This window comes from Poecilia latipinna, unplaced genomic scaffold (assembly GCF_001443285.1).
Source record: "Poecilia latipinna isolate Pla-1442-1.1 unplaced genomic scaffold, P_latipinna-1.0 Scaffold28, whole genome shotgun sequence".
Lineage (NCBI taxonomy): Eukaryota > Metazoa > Chordata > Actinopteri > Cyprinodontiformes > Poeciliidae > Poecilia > Poecilia latipinna.
In genome coordinates this window covers 249,217-267,263 of record NW_015112644.1, presented here as the reverse complement: position 1 = coordinate 267,263, position 18,047 = coordinate 249,217, and the positions used below count along the sequence as shown (strand labels likewise).

The 18,047-nt window shown below is 38.4% G+C and overlaps 1 protein-coding gene across 5 annotated transcripts in view; it reads right to left on the bottom strand.

Annotated features, from left to right (window-relative positions):
* dlgap2a (discs, large (Drosophila) homolog-associated protein 2a) overlaps window positions 1–18,047 on the bottom strand; it is a 182,786-nt gene that overhangs the window by 48,296 nt on the left and 116,443 nt on the right. For all 5 annotated transcript variants that reach the window (XM_015039417.1, XM_015039425.1, XM_015039390.1 and 2 more), the window contains 2 exons: window positions 10,457–11,607; window positions 589–803 (listed from right to left, as the gene is read on the bottom strand). In XM_015039417.1, the coding sequence (XP_014894903.1) occupies window positions 589–803; window positions 10,457–11,607 (1,366 nt within the window). The remainder of the gene's footprint in view (window positions 1–588; window positions 804–10,456; window positions 11,608–18,047) is intronic.

The following is an 18,047-nucleotide window of genomic DNA, read 5'->3' as shown; positions in this document are numbered from 1 at the left end:
AACAATATTTGTTTTTTTAAAAATGTAACCCCCCCATTAAATGGATTAAAATACCCTCAAAAAAAAAAAAAAAAAAAAAAAAAAAAAAAAAAAAGCTTATTTTGGGAAAAAGACTAGGGAAAAGGCTAATGTTAATGCTAATCTTTGTGCTAATGTTAATCCACTGTCTTCTGACTATTGACAATAGAATAATAGGTGCATTCCATGCATTGCTGTGGCAAGCCCCAATAATGAAAATTATATATATAAAAAAAAGAAAATAACTTCCCAGAAGAAAAGGAAAAAATGTATTCTAACTCACATATGTTAAATAATTCCATTCTTATTGTGACACCACTTGGTCATGTTTTGTCTTTGTCTTAAATGTGTCCATTTTGATTTGTATCTTTTGTTGTTGTTGTTAATTGTCTGCTTATCTAATTTCTTATTTTGCAGATCAATACCTCTGTTTTCTCTGGTCTGTAATGTTTGTTCTGTATGGACTAATTGATGAATAAAAAAACAACAAAAATCCCGAAACAAAACTACTAAAGAGAAATGAGACAAACAATTATGCACAACAGATTTCTGGTTTTGCATAAGCAATACCTTTGAGAGTCCAGCAAGTCCTTGGGTCTGATGATGGCCTTGATCAGGGCATCTGGCCGCACCGACTTCTGAGGTGATGTCTTTGGGCTGGAGTCTGACTCCCCGCTCTCCTCATCCCCCATGGCTTTGACGTAGCTGCTACTCCGCATTCGACGACAAGGGATCTCATCATCCTTTCCACCACCAGGATAACCTGCCCACTCATCCTGGGGTACCTGGTGAGAAGAGACACAAGACTAACATTGTTTTGCATTCCTATCTCCCGACACACAGGATACAACTCAATGCTTTTATTGTGGACTAAAATCTCTAAATGGTATATTAATTAATTTATTTGAATAGCAATATGACTAAAATAACGATGAACATAGAAAATTGATTCTACTTCTTATCTTATGTTGCATTAAGTATTGTTTTGTACTACATTGAACTGTCCTGCATTTGTCTCCATTATTCTTTCATTTTATTCTTATTATCTTATTATCTTTATTGGTAGGTTTAAAGTTGCATGCCATTCTTTCCAGTTTCTGATCATTTATTGATCAGTGATATGCTTCAAGATTGGGATGGTTGTCTCCACAATTTCACCCCTGACCTGTAATGTGTGTTCATTGGTCTTAATGACGGTGTTTGTTCGCCAATGTTCTTCAACAAACCTCCGAAACCTGCCAGAAAAGATGCATTTTTACTAATATTAAATCACATTCGAGCCAACTCTATCTGCCAATAAGGTGAGTTCTAAAGGCGACTGGTTGCACTGCATTTTATTTTGGGGATTCTGTACAAACATTTTAGAAATGTGTTAAAATGTTTACTGTGCCATTAAAATATATTGAAGATTGTGGTGGCACCACAGATTTGGGGTTTAGATTTAGAAATAGCTAAAATAATGAATAAAAAGATAGACACGTTATAGCTTAAAACATTATTTCTCAAACAATTAGTCCCACCCGCTGAGCTGCGCAGACATTTTCTTGATTAGTCAACACAACTTAAATCATCCATGCAGTTTCACCAGCTGCTTGGTATACAAAATGTCATCCATTTTGGCCAGAGCACAAGGAGCTGAAAATTTTGTAAATTCGATTGTTCTGCTAATTGTGATTCCTGACAGACGATTGTCGGACAGGAATAATAGGAGCCATCTTTGCTCATGCTGTTGCAGCTCTCGCTGCCGCCATCAAAGCAAGTCAGGCGGAATGCATGTCGCAATTTTCTTCCTCTCATTAAAGCAGGTAATTAAATATCCAGACACGAGCATCACTGGGAGTCCTATTTGCACTTGCCGCCTGTTTTACTACAGATGGAAGTAAATATTTCCCACAGCACACAAAATATAAAGCTGGTCTTAAACTTCAAATGTGGAGCAAACAGTAACCTTAATGTAGGCAGAAAAGCACCAAAGGACGTTAATGCACTTTGATATTCGCATTATGTAGATTTAATTGTAGGAACCAATTTCAAGAAGGGCATGTTTTATTGGAAACATAAGTGTGGTGAGAATACAAACTGAGCCATGTTCATACAGGAAAGAAACAATCTGAGTTTTTAATTCTAGATTTCATTATATATACATATGGTAAAGTTATGTAATTTTAATGGGTTACTAGAAGGAGGGTGGCAGGGCATCTTATTAAGAATGTGAGGACAACTTTGCTGTTATAATGAACCAGTGTTATTTGTTTGTTTGTCATGTCATTACACAAAGGTTTTGTGTGAAATTTATATGAATTCGAGGAATAAAAAATATCTTTTCGTAGAGTGAATGCAAACAACCCTGTCTGTTTTTTGCTATCAAGTCATCCTATTCACAGTTTGCTTTAAATTCCACAGACTTTGTCAAGCAGCTATAAAATATGATACTGTCAGTAACTAATAAAATCTCTGGGATGAATGAAATCTTTCCTGACGCCATGTTCATTCATCGTTTAACATCCTGGCAAGCAGATTAGCCCTGAAGCAGTTTGAATCGCTCGTCTTCTAGAACTTGTGTTGCATTTTATAGCTCTGAACCGGAGCTGCATTCACGAGGCGTTTTAAGCTGCGCCAAGCCACTATTGATAACCGGAAGGCTGGACAAATGTGTCACTCTTGAAATAATGCTGATATATGTTTCTTTCTCTGTTTCAGTGACTGTTCACAACAAAATTGGCAGTAGCAGAGCCTCTATTGGAAATGTCGGAAGGAAAAAGCGCTACATCCAAATGTCACTAAGGTTTCACACTCATCACTGCTGATGCAAATGTAGACAGAAATGGTATTATTATTTATAAGCAACTAAACAAATTTGGCCTTTCCAATACATTATTAACAGTGAAAACTCAGACAATTTTTCCATTGAATATTTTTTTTTATATAAAAATGTATGAATAGCTTCAACAGGAATTAAGTTTATCTGGAAATTATTTATTTATAGATAACAGTTATTGGGATGCTCTTTCTAGAAATAATGGGGATCATCACTGCTCCATCCGTCTACTGTTGTATGCCTGCTTGTCCTTTCAGGGTCATCTGGGTCTGGTGCCACACCATGGCCAGGTTGACTGACCAATCAATTTTTATTTTTTTTTTCTCTAAAATTAAAGTAAAGAATTCAGCTGGAATACTTTTCTATTACACTGTTGGGTATGGTGCTAAAATTAAATGACACAATAATGTGTCAAGTATTAAATTGCTGCCAAGGATAAAAGAACAATATGTAGACAGACACAGAGAATCAAATTTACTTTAATACTTTTTATTCTAAACATGCGTTGGAATCCAAACTCAAACAGACACTAATAAGAGTCATTCATCTCTGCTTCTGAGAAAGGCACACAACCTCTACCAAATAGAGTTGATGGGTTAATTAAGTCTTGGAGGGGTTTGATATTTTTAGACATCTAATTAATGAGCGGAACGCCAGAGGACAGACACAGGCTGTGGTGAGATTTGTTTAATTTGGATTCACTGATAAACTGTGTAGATTGTGGGGTGTCTCCATATGAATACAAAAAAAGAAACAGCAAGCAGTGCAGGAAGCTTTTGCTGACTGCTGTGAAAACACATATATCACCCAATGACTCTAAAAGGAAATTAACAATAGCATCATTTAAAAGTATATATATTTATATCTTTCAAGTTTTAAATTGGTTTCAAACTCTTTCAAAGACTTGAAAATAGTTCAGGGTAATTTGTTTTATCTGTTACAAATTTAATTTAAATTTAACCAGCCAACAATGCTAGTCACTTTGGAAAATCTGTTTGAAAGCTAAGTGATGCATTTAATTAAGCTTAATTTGTCAAAAAATAAAAAAATAAATAAAACTAAAAATCCTTAGTAAAAATTCAGGGATGGTTTGTCAAGATTTTGCCTTTTTGGGCCAATGTGGCAAACCAAAAACTGAATCTATATGAACATCTTTGAAGAAGTTATCTTTTTTATGTTGTATTTTTAGGAGTAGTCTGAACTACAGCAAGCTCCACACTTATTGGTAGAAAGAAAAAATATATATCTTTATTGCAGAAGAAGTGATTTTATGTAGTAAGGAAAATCTTACTTTGCTAGAATCTTTTTTATTCCCTTTTTTTACTATATCATTTGTAGGCATCGACACTCAGGCACACTCATTTCACCAGGCTGAGAACAGTCATGTTATTCCTTTATGCTACTGTATATTCTGTTGTGCATGTTTTTCTTGAGCGCACTCCACAGAGCTGGAATTGGATTTAGATCGATCTGAAAGGAACATTTTAGGCGTCCAATAATGCAGTGCTGATTTCGTAAAACTTAATTGTTTATTACAGAATTTGTTGTCCAATAAAGAAATATTTCAATTAAAGATTGGTTGGATTTTAATAGCATATCCAGTTAGATGTTATGCTAGTCACTAGCAGGTTCAGAACAGTCTTTTTATTTCACTAACAGTCTTTTTATTTCACTAGCAGCTGGCGCAATAAAAAATTATTGGTAACACTTTATTTGAAGGGGTGTGCATAAAACTGACATAAACATGAGATAACATCTGTCATGGACATGAACAAGTCCTTATGAATGTCTATGACTGTGCATGATTTTGTAAATTATGACAATTTAATGCAACGCTGGCACTTTTAATGGACTTTCAATGCAACTTTTAGAGCAACTTTGCATTAAAAGTGTCATTATTACCGAATGACACTTCATGACAACTGTCATAGACATTCATAAAGACTCGTTCATGTTCATGACAGATGTCATGTTTATGACATTGTTATGTCAGTCTTATGCACACCCCTTCAAATAAAGTGTTACCAAAGTACTTTACCGTAAGATTTTCTTCACATCTTAAGCACGGGTCCCAGTGAGTGGGAAGTGCATATCAATATTTGGAACAAAAAAAATAATAATAAAATCAAGATCCTAAGATCTTATGCTTTTCTACCCACCTTTCTTCATAGACAAGAAACGGTAACTACAAATTTAACAAAACTTCACTTCAGCAGTGAAGTGCCTGAATAACCTTTTGTGGATATGAAACAAGATTTGTGAAGCCTGTGAGAAAATTCACAGAGAAAGTGTGACATTTTATATTTAACATTCCATTTTTAACAATAACAGAAGTCTTATTCTTTTTAATTACTTGGAAATATTTCAATGACTGTAAGACACCCCTGGGGGGTGGGGGGGTGGGTAATTTTAACAAAGGCACTCTTGAGAGACTCCAACAGCAGCTCTGCAGGTGCTGGGAGCATTTTAGCAATGCTATTACATAACCCCAGTTTCTCATTCACCGCATAACTGGACAGGCTGGGGAAGTACAGTAAGTGTTGTACAGTAAGTCCAGCTTGATGATCAGATTTGTGGGCAGAGGGAATATGTTTGGTGCATGTGATGTCTCAGGGAAAAGAGAGAGAACTGAACATCCCACCGCAAAGCAGTGCATTTCATTGATTAACTCTGCAACCCTATCTAGCCTCCTGCAAAAAGAATAAGTCGCTCTCATTAAGGAAAGAAATAGTGTGAGGTAGACTGAGACACAGCGGGAGTGATGAAAAGGTAAAAGTATAATGCAGAAAGATGAAGAATCGGATAGGACAGAAAGAGGATGGATAACAGAAAGATAAAGCTTCAGTCATGAGTAATCCAACTTTCTCAGAGTCTAGTCTTTCATTTTCCTCAGCAGATTGAACTGACACACAGGATGCTGGAGGAGGTTTTTTCTTTTTTTTTTTACTTCTCTGCCAAAACTCATAATACAGTTCAAACATTTGTTATCTCTTCTGTTAGATAAACTCACCCAGATGGCATTTAGATGGCTGATCAGTAATCTTTTCTTATTTAATGACATTTTACGTTATCGGATCTTAGCTTGAAAATGTTCAGCAATCAAAGTAAATAAAAACAGTTGGACAAACAATTCACATTCGTGGCTTGTAGTATTAGGTTTTTACTGGAAAACTCCAAATTTAGATTTATTGTGACAGACTAAAACAGAACTGTTTGCAAATTGAATTGGTAAGGAAATTATGAACACCTTTTCTAAAATAAATACATAAATATGGAAAACACAAAGAAAACCAATTCCCGCTGCAATTCCAACTGTGAAACTTTTGTACAGTTAGAAAAATAACTTTTTCCTCATTCTTCTGTTTATTTTGCAACCTTGCTAATGCTCAGTCAGATTGGATTGTGTGCCTTTTTTTCATCGGATCTCATATTTTCAAGTGGCCTAAGCTCAAAATCTTGATTAGGTCATTCCAAAACATGAATATGCCGATTCAGCTTTAGTTCTGGCAGCATAGGGTGTGTTCAGGGTGATGCGTAGTTTTAGTTTTCCACAACACAAAGCATTTTGCATGTAAGCCAAATTGTCCAAAATGACTAAAGTACAGTCAGTCACAGTGCCTTATTGTTAAAAAGACACACCCAAGTGTAGGCACAACAGAGCAGAAATTGCTCCTATTACAGTTTTCACTTAAAAGATGTACTTGATTTTCTTGGCAGCCAGACATAAAGCCAGAAAAATATATACTTTTGATCCACAATATGACTCAGTAAATTTGCTCACAAAAGATTGTTGCATCCAGCTGCAAAATGTCTTATTGTTAATAAATGTTAATATTACTATACCACATTTACTTTGATTTCTGCCTAGTGTCTTACTTAATAAAACAATCTAACATAGCAAGCCTCCATTTGCACACCTTTATAAAAAAAAATCACCTTTTATTGTTTTTAAATTGACAACCAGCCAGTAAAAACTTTCCTGTTCAGGGCTTTTCCAGAGACGGATGCAGAGTGTTAGAAATGACAACGCAGCAATGGCCACATTTGCAAGCATGAATGATGTACTTTTTTTTTTTCCGGAGTGGTGCTTCCAACCCTTTATGATCAAAGCACACTGCTCTGCACCTATTTTCTTCCTGTAATGCCTCTTTTAAAGTTGATGAATATTTAACAAGACTAAGCTTCATGACAGTGGTTGATTCATTTGGGTCGTGTGTAGTGGAGCAGGGGAACATTGGAAATCTGCAATAAAGTGTGTCCCAAAAATAGCATAGGGTGACACAGTTCTACATGGTCCGTAGTCAAGCATGACATATGTTAAGCTGTTTATTTTTACCTGTTCTTGGATGAAATCTTAAGAAGCAGTAGATCACGACTCACTCAAAACTCCTTTAAGAAAGTTTTAGGGAACCCCCTGTGTTCACAGTTTTGACTTTCTTTCTGTAGTTCAGTGAGCGGCCTGCATCCCTTTAAAGGTCCACCTATGGCAAGCCAACTTGGCAGTTAATTGGCTATTTAAAAATCAGCACAATGCCCTATCAGCAAAACTGTTGAAATAGTTATCCTTCCTCTCTAATGACCAGGGCGGAGAGTTGTTGTTAAAATGGTTATAGATCTGATGGTTTGTTCAAGTGATGACGCACAGGCTACATGTCTTAGAATGAAGTCTAAGACATAGTTCGTAAGAACAAAGAATTTTCCAAGTTGGAGTGATCAACGACCTTTTAGGAAAATCATAGCTGAATATTTTATCACTTAACTCATCAGTATTGGCAGAATTGGTAAGGTTGATTCAAACTGATTAGTTTCTTGATACATGTGTCGATTTTAAGCGCTCTCCATACATTTTTTTTAATGGGCTTGAGGTCAGCCCCACAGCATCGTTCCAGAGGCTTAATGTTAGGCTTTTGCTAATCCAAACCACTTTTGATGTGTTCAGGATTCTGATGCTGGAACACCCAGCCGTGTCCGGGTATCAACTATCTGATCCACACTTTGAAATCACATGAAAGCAAACCGATCGTGAAACTTCCAACGTGTGAAAATGGTTTAAAAGAATGGTGTGTAAACGTCTGACCTGCACTGTGGTTTTAGATTGCGGAGCTTCTAGAGGGACACATTCACTGTCGCAAAGCCTCAGCCTGACACCTTTCTCTGTTTGCAATCTCATACTTTCACAGCGCTTCAGAAGTTTTTCATTTATGTGTCATCAGCCAAGGACGCAAACAAGGTGACTAGCACATCATCAAGCCATCTGGTGTCCAATAAAATAAAATAACACTTCCTCACACTTCCTCACACTGCCACACATGGACACACAGTTAGCACACACACTCTTTGAGTATAATTTATGTTGATACAGCTCAGATATTTTAGGGTTTTTCCAATTTGATGTGAGCAGCAGGACATGAACGCTTCTCAATGTGACCCCTCGGTTTGTGCAGTAACTTTCCTGAATGTTGGTTCTGGGTTCTCCCGTCTTGAGTGCTGCTGTTGTTGTAAGGATCAACAGTGGCTAAAAAGGTGCACTACACCCCCCCCAAAAAACAGACATCCAATTTCCGCCACCTTCTGCAATCCTAAAGTACGTGAGCATCAGAGAGCCACAAACCTCAGCAGTGTGCTTCTCTGACTGCCTTCTGCTTCAATACATCTTATGTGAGAGGTCCCTGAGTGCCCATTGATTCTCCTCCGGGGAGGGAAAAAGTGTCTCACCCTTTGCGGATTGGATTGATAATGTTGAGCTAAATATAGCCCTGCGGCAGGGAGCAGGAGCTGAGGTTTATTTTTAGAAATGTTTATAGTGCTGCAACTTGGACACTACTTCAGCTGGATAACCAAATGGAGGGAAGGTAGAGTGGGATAGAGACGCCAACACTGCAACTTTCTGTTCAAAAGTGGGCTTCACTTAAATACAACAAATGCGATTGGGGAAGTGCTTTCTCTGTCAATGAACCTGAAACAAAAATACACCAATCAGAACTAGACAGAGTATTTCATTTGGACACTTTAGTCTGTGCCAGTTGTGTTTGCACATCACACGCCACCTGTAGAACAGAGTCTCCTTTTTCTAATTCCACTCCAGGGGTCCACTTTATTTTGACTACTGACATTATTCATCCAGAGGACTACTAAAAATATGAGTTGTCATACATGCATACAGATATATCCCAGGAAGATACTGTACAAAATATGTTGACTCCTCCTGCATTTCCTCCCATACAACCTTTCATATATGAGCGAAATAATCTTTGTCAGAGCTGAAACGCATTCAAGAGCATAAGAAAAGAGGTAAAAATCTACATTGATTTCTGCTGTTTCATTCTCATTCTGCCAGATCTTCCCCTCCGGCGGAGATCATTTACAGAGTTAATTGATTTGTCCTGCTGTGCTAGTTATTTCTACTGGCAGCCACATGCTGTGCCATAGGACGGGATCACATTCGAATATCCAGAACAGAGACAAAACAAATGCAGTGCTTTAGATCAATTGCAATCTGGCCAAAGGAAAGCTATTTTTTTTTTATTTATCAATTGATTGATCTTTAAAAAGCTTTCTTGAGCATTTCAGCTATTGTGTTTTAAGTCAAGTAGTGATTCTGTTACCCTTTTCTCTATTCAATGGAAATTTATATATATATATATTTGTTACATATTATGTGCCACTGGTAGTTTGATGCTTTATCCTTGGTGATGAGCTCAAAGTGTTTAAGGTTGAAAGATGTCTTGGGAATCCCTCTAATCTTCATCTCTCTATATTCACTGTCAGAGTAACGTCAGGACTGGCTGAGTCATTCCAAGAGGTTAATGTTATGAAACATGTTGATAAACACAAAAAAATCACTTACTTAAAATGACTTCACAACTAAATCAGACAAGGAAATGGACAACCTTAAGAAATGTATAAGTAAAAATGCTGGTGATGTCAACTATTTAGATGGGGCATAAATGTTTGAACCATAGTCTGAAAAGCTGCTACATTCAGTGTCTGCTACTTTCAGTGGCAACATACCTCAAAAACAAATGGCCCTCTCTTGAACATTAGTTAATTATTCATGAGAAGAACTCAAACCATCTCTGTGCACGAGAGATTGAGAAAATCACACTAAGCAGCTCAATAAATTAGCACTTTGCTATTTTACTCAAACAAAATCCATAACAGATGGTAATATTTGTCAAGCTGTTTTTGACTAGTTTCATTAATATTTAGCAAATTTAGCATTGCTAGCGCTGCAATAACTGTAATGCCAGACATCTCTGATTTTTAGATTGTGAATATTCTGAGCTGGTTTCAAATACACACCACATATTTCTAATTAATTAGTTTTATGAGGTTAAAATCTCATAAAAGCCTCACATACAGTCATTTCCTAAAGGCTTCTTTAAGGAGGTCCTCTCTATGTTTAATTGTTAGTCGTGACAAATCTAAAGAAAATGCATTTTGTTTATTTTACACATCTTTATCAGTCTACCAAATCATACTAGAAAAATTATTAGTAAACAGGCCTGTGGTGCTTGCGTGAAGCTATTATGTTGTTCTAGGTACTGCTCCTCCAGAGGAAAAGTAGAGTGCGAAGGTAACTGGATGAAACATACCTGAAGGTAACTGGATGAAACATACCTGCAGATAGTGACATGGTCTCAAGCTTGGTTTGAGGTCAGTGGGGGTCATGGGTTTCTCCAGGTTGAGTGAAGACTTCCTGTAGGCTTCCTTGGCTTGGCTGACGGTTAATGTTGACCAGGAGCTCCTTTTCATGAACTTGCCCTCAGGTGCCATGTTAATGCTCTCACAGGCAGAGCACTTGACGTCGTTGTTGCTCTTGGAGGTCTTTAAGGACAGATCCCCAGCCAGGTGGCTGTGCATTGAGTCCGGGTAACAGTGGGTGATGTGGTCGACCGGATGCCGTGACATGATGCTCGGTGTCCTGTACGTGCTGTCACTGTCAAGATTGTCATCCGAGCTCCACCATCCACCATGGCGCTGCTTTCCTCCGCCATCAGATTTGCGGTCTTTGCTCTTGCTGCGTTTGCTGTGTTTGTGGTGGCCTTGGTGGTGGTGATGGTGGTGATGCGATCCGTCCCTGTGGGAGTCGTTTTTGGTGCCATTCATCTTGGAGGATCCTTCCAGGGAGTGCGACTTCGTAAAGAGTTTTTGTACCGAGTGAACTAAGTGGCGAATTCGGCCGGGGCTTTCGTTGCGGTGCTCTGTGGTTGTAGTTGTGGTGGAGGTGCGTTGGTACTGCAATGTATGGAAGCCGTCTCGGTGCAGTGGCATCTGCTTTTCGAACTGATCCAAAAGATTTGCAGGGATCCGGTTCATTTTGCCACTGCCGCCGTGTGAGGAGGAGCCACCACCGTCGTCCCGAGAATCCCTACCGCCAGAACTGTTCCCACCTCCATCTCTCGAAGCGTTGCCATAGTGCATACGAGGGAAAGTGCTACTGGATATAGAGTGGTCGGTGGCTGATAGTGACACTGGCATCATCATGCACTCAGAGTGGATGGAGCTCCGTGGGGAGCAGCGGTGATGACTCTCAAGGGCACAGCTGTCAGTGGGGCTGAGGAGGTAGGTGGGTGACCGAGGGTCACCATGGTGAAGATGGTGATCCAGGGAGTGGTCACAATCGGCCAAGCCACAGGTGTAAGGTGAGGTGGGCGATGTTAGCTGGAGATGGGCAGGGCGGCCACCAGAGAGACCCTTCATGTTCCTGGGTGCAGGGGAGTATGTTTCCTCATCGAAGTACTGCGAGGGTGACCATGAATACTGCTGGTCTGTAAAAGAGAGAGAGAGACACAAAAAAAAAAATGACATAAAAAGCATTTTTACCAGAACCGAAAGCTGTTTCACACCTAACAATGAGGGACCTCCTCACCTATATTTCGATCATTATTCACCTCTTTCACTCACTTCAGCTACAGGGCAACAACAAAAAAGCCCCCCAAGCTGTGGACATGAAATCTACAGATTGCAGGAACTAAATCTCGACACTTCTATAGCACCCTTCAAATCACATCTGTGGTGGTGTAATTCTGCAAGGAAGGAGAAAAAAAAAGTTGAGAACATATAAAAGGAAAGGGCAGGTGACAGGTAAAAGCCTGCATTGCCATTTGTCCAATGCAAAGTGAAATAATAGCCTATCACTCTGCAGTGTCGGCGTCATCTGTCAAAGAAATGAGGAGTGCGCTGTGAGGCACAATGCCAGATAGTAGACCTTGAGAGGAGATCACCAAATCTACTACCCTTCACTTTTTCTCTGGGTGTCCTGTTGCTTTAGATTAAAAACCAACTCTGTGATCCGTCATCAAGGGCAAACATGATGGCTTTATATTGTAATAAATTTAGATAAATTAGAGGAAACATTTAGCTTGCCGCTAAACCTCATTATGATCTTTTATTTGGTATTTAGAATGGTCAATTTTACTAAGAATTAGGTATGAAAAATTTTTTATGACGTTTTACAGTGCCTTATAAAAATATTAACATCCTTTGAACATTTTGTCACACTACACTACAAACTTGAAATGAATTTTTTTGTGATTTTTATGAAAAAATACTCATTTTTTCCCCCCCTACTATTTTCAGCCAACTCTAATATCCCTAAGTAAAACCCAAAATTTCTCCATTAAATGTCAGGTAAACAGATTCCACCTGAGAGGAAATCAAGCTGTGCAGGGAAGGTCTCAAATGTAGTGTAGAAAACATTAGAAAACAAAAAGGCTCATGAAAAGACAAAAAACAAAAAAAAAAAACAATGTCAGAAGCTTTGGAAATCTCACTGTTCATCATTTGAAATTGACAGGTGCATACCTGCCAAAACAAGACTGCCCAATTAAACTGACGGGCAAGTCTGTTAGAGACATGCGTCGAACCACTTGCAGCTGTGACTGCAGAAAGCTGGTTCTACAATTTAAATGTATTGGCTTGAAGTGGTTGATTACAAATGCATGCCACATTTTTATATCCCATAAAAATATGGCATTAAAAATCATTAAATTAAAAATCATTTGAAAAACATGTATTGATGTACATCCATTTTCAAAGTAAAAAAACAGCTGATGTGGTGCATACATTTATATTGAAATATATATATTAAAAATAAAAAAAATCAGATTGTTTGGCCACACAATGTAAACATGTGGTATAAACATTTTACAAGGTGTGGTGTAGTTTGATGCCAAGAACATTTCTAAACCTTATGAGGTATGATAGTTTCTTCATTTTTGTGTGAAACACTGTGTAAAATGTGTCAAATTATGCAACAGAGTAAAAGCAGCCATTGTCCTGACAGGAATCTTTTCTTAGCATTTGTCATAATATAGAGTCACCAGGTTGAAAACATTTTATGAAAAGAAGGCTCACTCAGGAACATTTGGAAACTTTTTTTTTTTTTACCTTGTTCTCATGAAATCAGAAACAAACAGGATAACAAAGCTAAGCTCCGTTGCCTCACTAAGATACGCCTCATAAAAACCAACATTAAGGCTGTAACCTCATAAACCGAAGGAGAGTTTTTATGAGCTACATGTGGGAGGGTGGGCGGAGGAGAGCAGCTTTAGACAAAATGGCAGAACTTTGGAACCACACATCTAACCCTTCAGCTGCCAATTCAACCAAAACCAAGACTGACCATCAAAATAATAAGACAAAAAACGTAAATTCTCAAATATTAGTGCCACTTTTGGCATGGAAAAACATTTAAAGTCGCTGTATTTTAGCTCTTCAGCCAAACCTCCTTTGTTGAAGAGAACTTTGCTAGCTTATATGCTACCTCATCTCAAAATAGGTAATTCACTTCTTCAGAACGACAAAGTTTCTCATTACCTTTCCACTGATGTTGAATTACAGGGCTGTCAGGTCATTTTAACCCATTATGTTGCACCACCACATAATGCAGTGCTGAGAGGCCCCAGAAATCTTAACCATTTCTTTGAGACCAGACTGACCTCACTCTTTTGTCTGTGTTTGCCACTTCCCGTATCTTGAATGTTGGGCACAGTCTGAGGTCACCATAACCAGGACATGTTCTCGCTGTGCTCTCCTGTTTTTAAGAAGGCAAAAACAGGAGACATCAAAAATGTTGTGTCTGCATACACATTTTGCAGCAAACATTTTTTCTGTAAAATAAAAGCGACAAACATGGTGATTTCAGCTCCTCCGGGCCCTGTCACCGCTTCAAAGAAGTTGTGGATTCAGGATTTTCCTTCTAATTATTTTGGCTCTGAGAGCATCTCTCTTAAAACCCTGTGTTTAATCAAGGCTGTTTTCCGAGCTGAAACTGAAATGCGACCACGGTTAAGAGGATCCTTTTCATCTATCCAATTGGATTCAATTTATTCAAAATTCCAAACCTATTTTTTTTTTCAAATTCTCAACCATGCGGTGCTGCCGTGCTCTTGTGTTCCTCCCGTCCTCCATCTACTGAGATCAAAACAAACTCTTGTTGTTTACCAATCTTCTGTGAGGATCACTACTTGGCAGCCTTTTGCAAAATTAATCCAGAGTACTCCAAGTATTCAAGTGGCAGGAAGCGAAAAAAGATGGGACAAGTTCACTCAAGAGGAATCCGATTTCTAAAGGCGCAACTGCGCAAACTTTAAACAGGTCAAATCCTGCGAATGTTCCAGCTCTGACTCAGACTAGCTCAGTGTTGCAATCAGAAGGGTGACGGCGCATCACTGATTTATATGATCCTACATTCATGTCTGATGTTAAGTCACCGTCTTACTCCAAGGCCTTTCTTTGACAGCTGTCCTCTGAGATGCTTACTGAATAAAGTATCTTCCTACACAGTCACACACACTTTCTGGGATTGTTTGTATTTGCATGAGGCATCCTGAGGAAAAAAAAAAAATCATCTGTGCCATTGATTGGAAAGAAAAAAGAAAAGAGGGAGGCAATTATGACTGGCAAACAGTATGCACACATTAGAGAGTGAAATTAATTTTAAGCTTTTATCAATTTTCCAGAGTGGCTTGATCTTTTTCCAGAGTGGCTTGATAATGCAACATAAAACAGCTATACATTTTTCTATTCCAATATTATTGGGTGAACAAGTTAAAATGTATTACATAATTTCAAACTAAGGCTTGTAGGTTTTCTTACAAAAGTAAGCAAAGTAATTTGGATTGTTTCTAAAGAGTTGCTGATCCCAAGATCATCACGTTTAACAACTATCCTCACAGTGATGTGAAAAAGTATTTCTTTTTGGAAAGCCGAGTTCAGTTTTTGAAACCCATTCCAAACCTTACTGCCCAATGATCTAGAAAAAAGAAAGAAAGAAAGAAGAAGCACATGATGTAGTTTTCACAAGACACATTTTCTTCCATAAAATTTGGACAATAATAAGCCACTTCGGATTAGATCACCCCACTAGTGCATAGAGTGCATAGAAACGTGCTTCCTTTTCATAAGCGTGATTTTTATTTTTTGAAGCTCCTTTTTTATTGATCTAATGTAATGTTCAAATATTCTGAATTAATTAATTTGTCAGTTAATTATAATATTCAAAAGTAAAATAAATAACGGCTTCACTCTATAAACATTTAATCTCTGAAATGAGTGATTGAGCTTATTCACAATATTCTCATTTTTAAGATATATCTACACATAAGAAATGTTTTTGAACTGGATTTCATTAAGGATTTTATTAGATCAAATGGGAGTAAACATAAATGAGAAAAGCAGCTTTCATATTAAATTTTCTTGTGCTGTGTTGTTTGAAGATCATGCAACCTTTTACTTGTACTTTCAAATTGTATGCTGCTATATTATGGTGCGTAGCATTGAACTGCAAGTTGAGGGCAACCATGTAATTCAAAAGAAAGACTATTTTACAGAACCCCTGATAATAAATAAAACTAAAGAAAAGCAGTAACATAGACTCATCCAGTGTTGAATTTTACATGTAGACTGAATTTGGCTCTAACAGACTTTAAAAGCTCCTGTGGTTGAACTGTGATAAACCTGCATCACACCTGACATAAGATGTGCAGAGATGGCCGACAGAGTCAGAGGAAGATGCTCATTTATTAAGGGCCTCTGTTTGGGGCTTTCAATCTGCTCACATGCAGGGTGTGAGTAAAGGTCGTTTTGCTCCTCTTAACACATTAGCATTTAAATAGCATTATATCTTCACAGAGTATCACTGACAGCTCCCACTATTCCCTTGGCTGAGACTCTAACTGGAGTTGAAAACAAAGTTAAAAGATAATAAAGCACTGCACTAGACTGAGGGATCAAAGGCATGCGACCTTCAGACTTGGCAGCGATGGCATACCACCTAACCACGTCGACTTGCAGCTGTTTAAGAGAGGATTTGGATGAAGGTAAGAGCGAGTCCCAGCATTGAAGCAACACACGTGAAACAGTCTTTCAGGTTTTGCGTCAGTGAGGGAATGTGTCAATTCTTTGTTGCCTGGCATCAATCTGTCCAATATCCCCCAGTGCTTCAATGGAAAAAGCTAAGATATCTCAAATAATAGAAGACACAAGGTTTATATAATAACTGTGCTTCAGGGATCTCCTATAAAATCCTTCAATGTCAAGAGGAATTCTGTGTTTATTTTAGAAACTCAAAAGAGGGAAACTGTGACCTAAAGACTAAAATTAGAATTGTCCTGAGCTATTCAATTGGAGGAGTCAACAAGTGAAGTCTGTCAGCGCCAATCAGTGTTAGCACTGACATATGTCTTTGGGAGATATCGTTGTCATTTGTCCATCCAGGTGACAGCACAGAGCATTTCATGCAGACATGTCAGGTCTGACACATGGGGATGAACTGATATTATAGTGCCTCCGCCGCCAATGTAATTTTTAGCAAACTGGGAGAATCTGTTGTTAGAGGTATTTTTCTCCTAGAGGGGAAAAAACAAACAAACAAACAAAAAAAAAACAGATGTTTTCCAGACAGCTGATTGACACGGTGCTGAGACCTGACGACAAAAGATGTCACTGATGCATTTGTCATACGTTTGCATGGCTGCTCTCACTCTTAAACTGCGGTCAAAGCTAAACTGTAATCAAGCTTGGATGTGATCCTGTTGCAGTCAGACAGGAGGGAAATTAGCCCCAAAAATGATGTGTTCAGTTATGCAGGTTGATAATATTCTGACTGAATATCCTACTGGGTAACGTTTTAATTTTGTTTTCTCCTGTTTATCTTCCTATGTGCATCAACCGCATATGCTAGGATGATGTAAAGACACTTCACCGTCCTTGCATGCTGGTGGTGGTCAGAGGGTTTCTGTTTTCTGTTAATCAGAAAGATTATCCAGTCAACTGTCTTCAGCTTCCTTTACTTAGATCTTTGTCCTGTTGGTTCCTGCTTCTCCCTTCTTAAATTGTGTTCCATTTCAACACTTTTTAATCGCCAGCCCTCATGCCACTGTGATTTTGCATCTGTAAACCAAGGAATCAAGCATTTCCTGCTTAAATCTGGATTGTTTCCCCTGTTTGGGTGCTCCATGGATGCACCATTACCTCTTGTGCTTCCTGTTGCATCAAACTGATGCTCACGCACATATTTGAATGTGAGAAACAGGGGAGAGAGAGAGCATGTTCCCATTTCCATTCTTGCTTGGCAAACAAACACTACATCCCACAATGTTTCTCACAGCAGATTGTAAGTGTGCCTGAGAGCGTGGAGGGATAGATTAGAGTGAAGAAAGAGCTAGCAGAGGCAAGTAGGTATTGTCTACTGAGATTCTGTAAACAACAGCAACGCTCAAGGGAAGACAGTTGTGTATGTCGCTGCATGTTCAGGGCGAGTCTCTGGTGACAACAGCTTCAGGAAAGGAGCTAAACTTGTAGTTATGAATATTCCTGTCCATCATTTTCTCCACTAATATATTTTAAAATGATTAGGCAACTGACAGTCTGTCGCAAAAGGCCAAAAATGGCTATTTTTCTCCTGCAACACTCAATTTGACTTACGCTGTGGTGAGTTGAATGCCTCCATAAAGTATTTAGCAGCAGAAAGATTACGGTGGCTCGATAAAGAGAAGCCGCTGAGCGTCAGAATACTTATCGTGAGTCAGCTAATGATGGAGCGTGTTATCTGTGCTACGCTCAGCACTCCTCAGCTCCTCTCTCCCTCTGCCAGTCAAAGTGGGGACAGAACAATATGGTGACGAAAAGAAATAAAACACAGTGTGAGGATCAGCAGTTTTTGTTCTCCTTAGAATGAGAACATTTAAGACTTTGTAATCCCTGA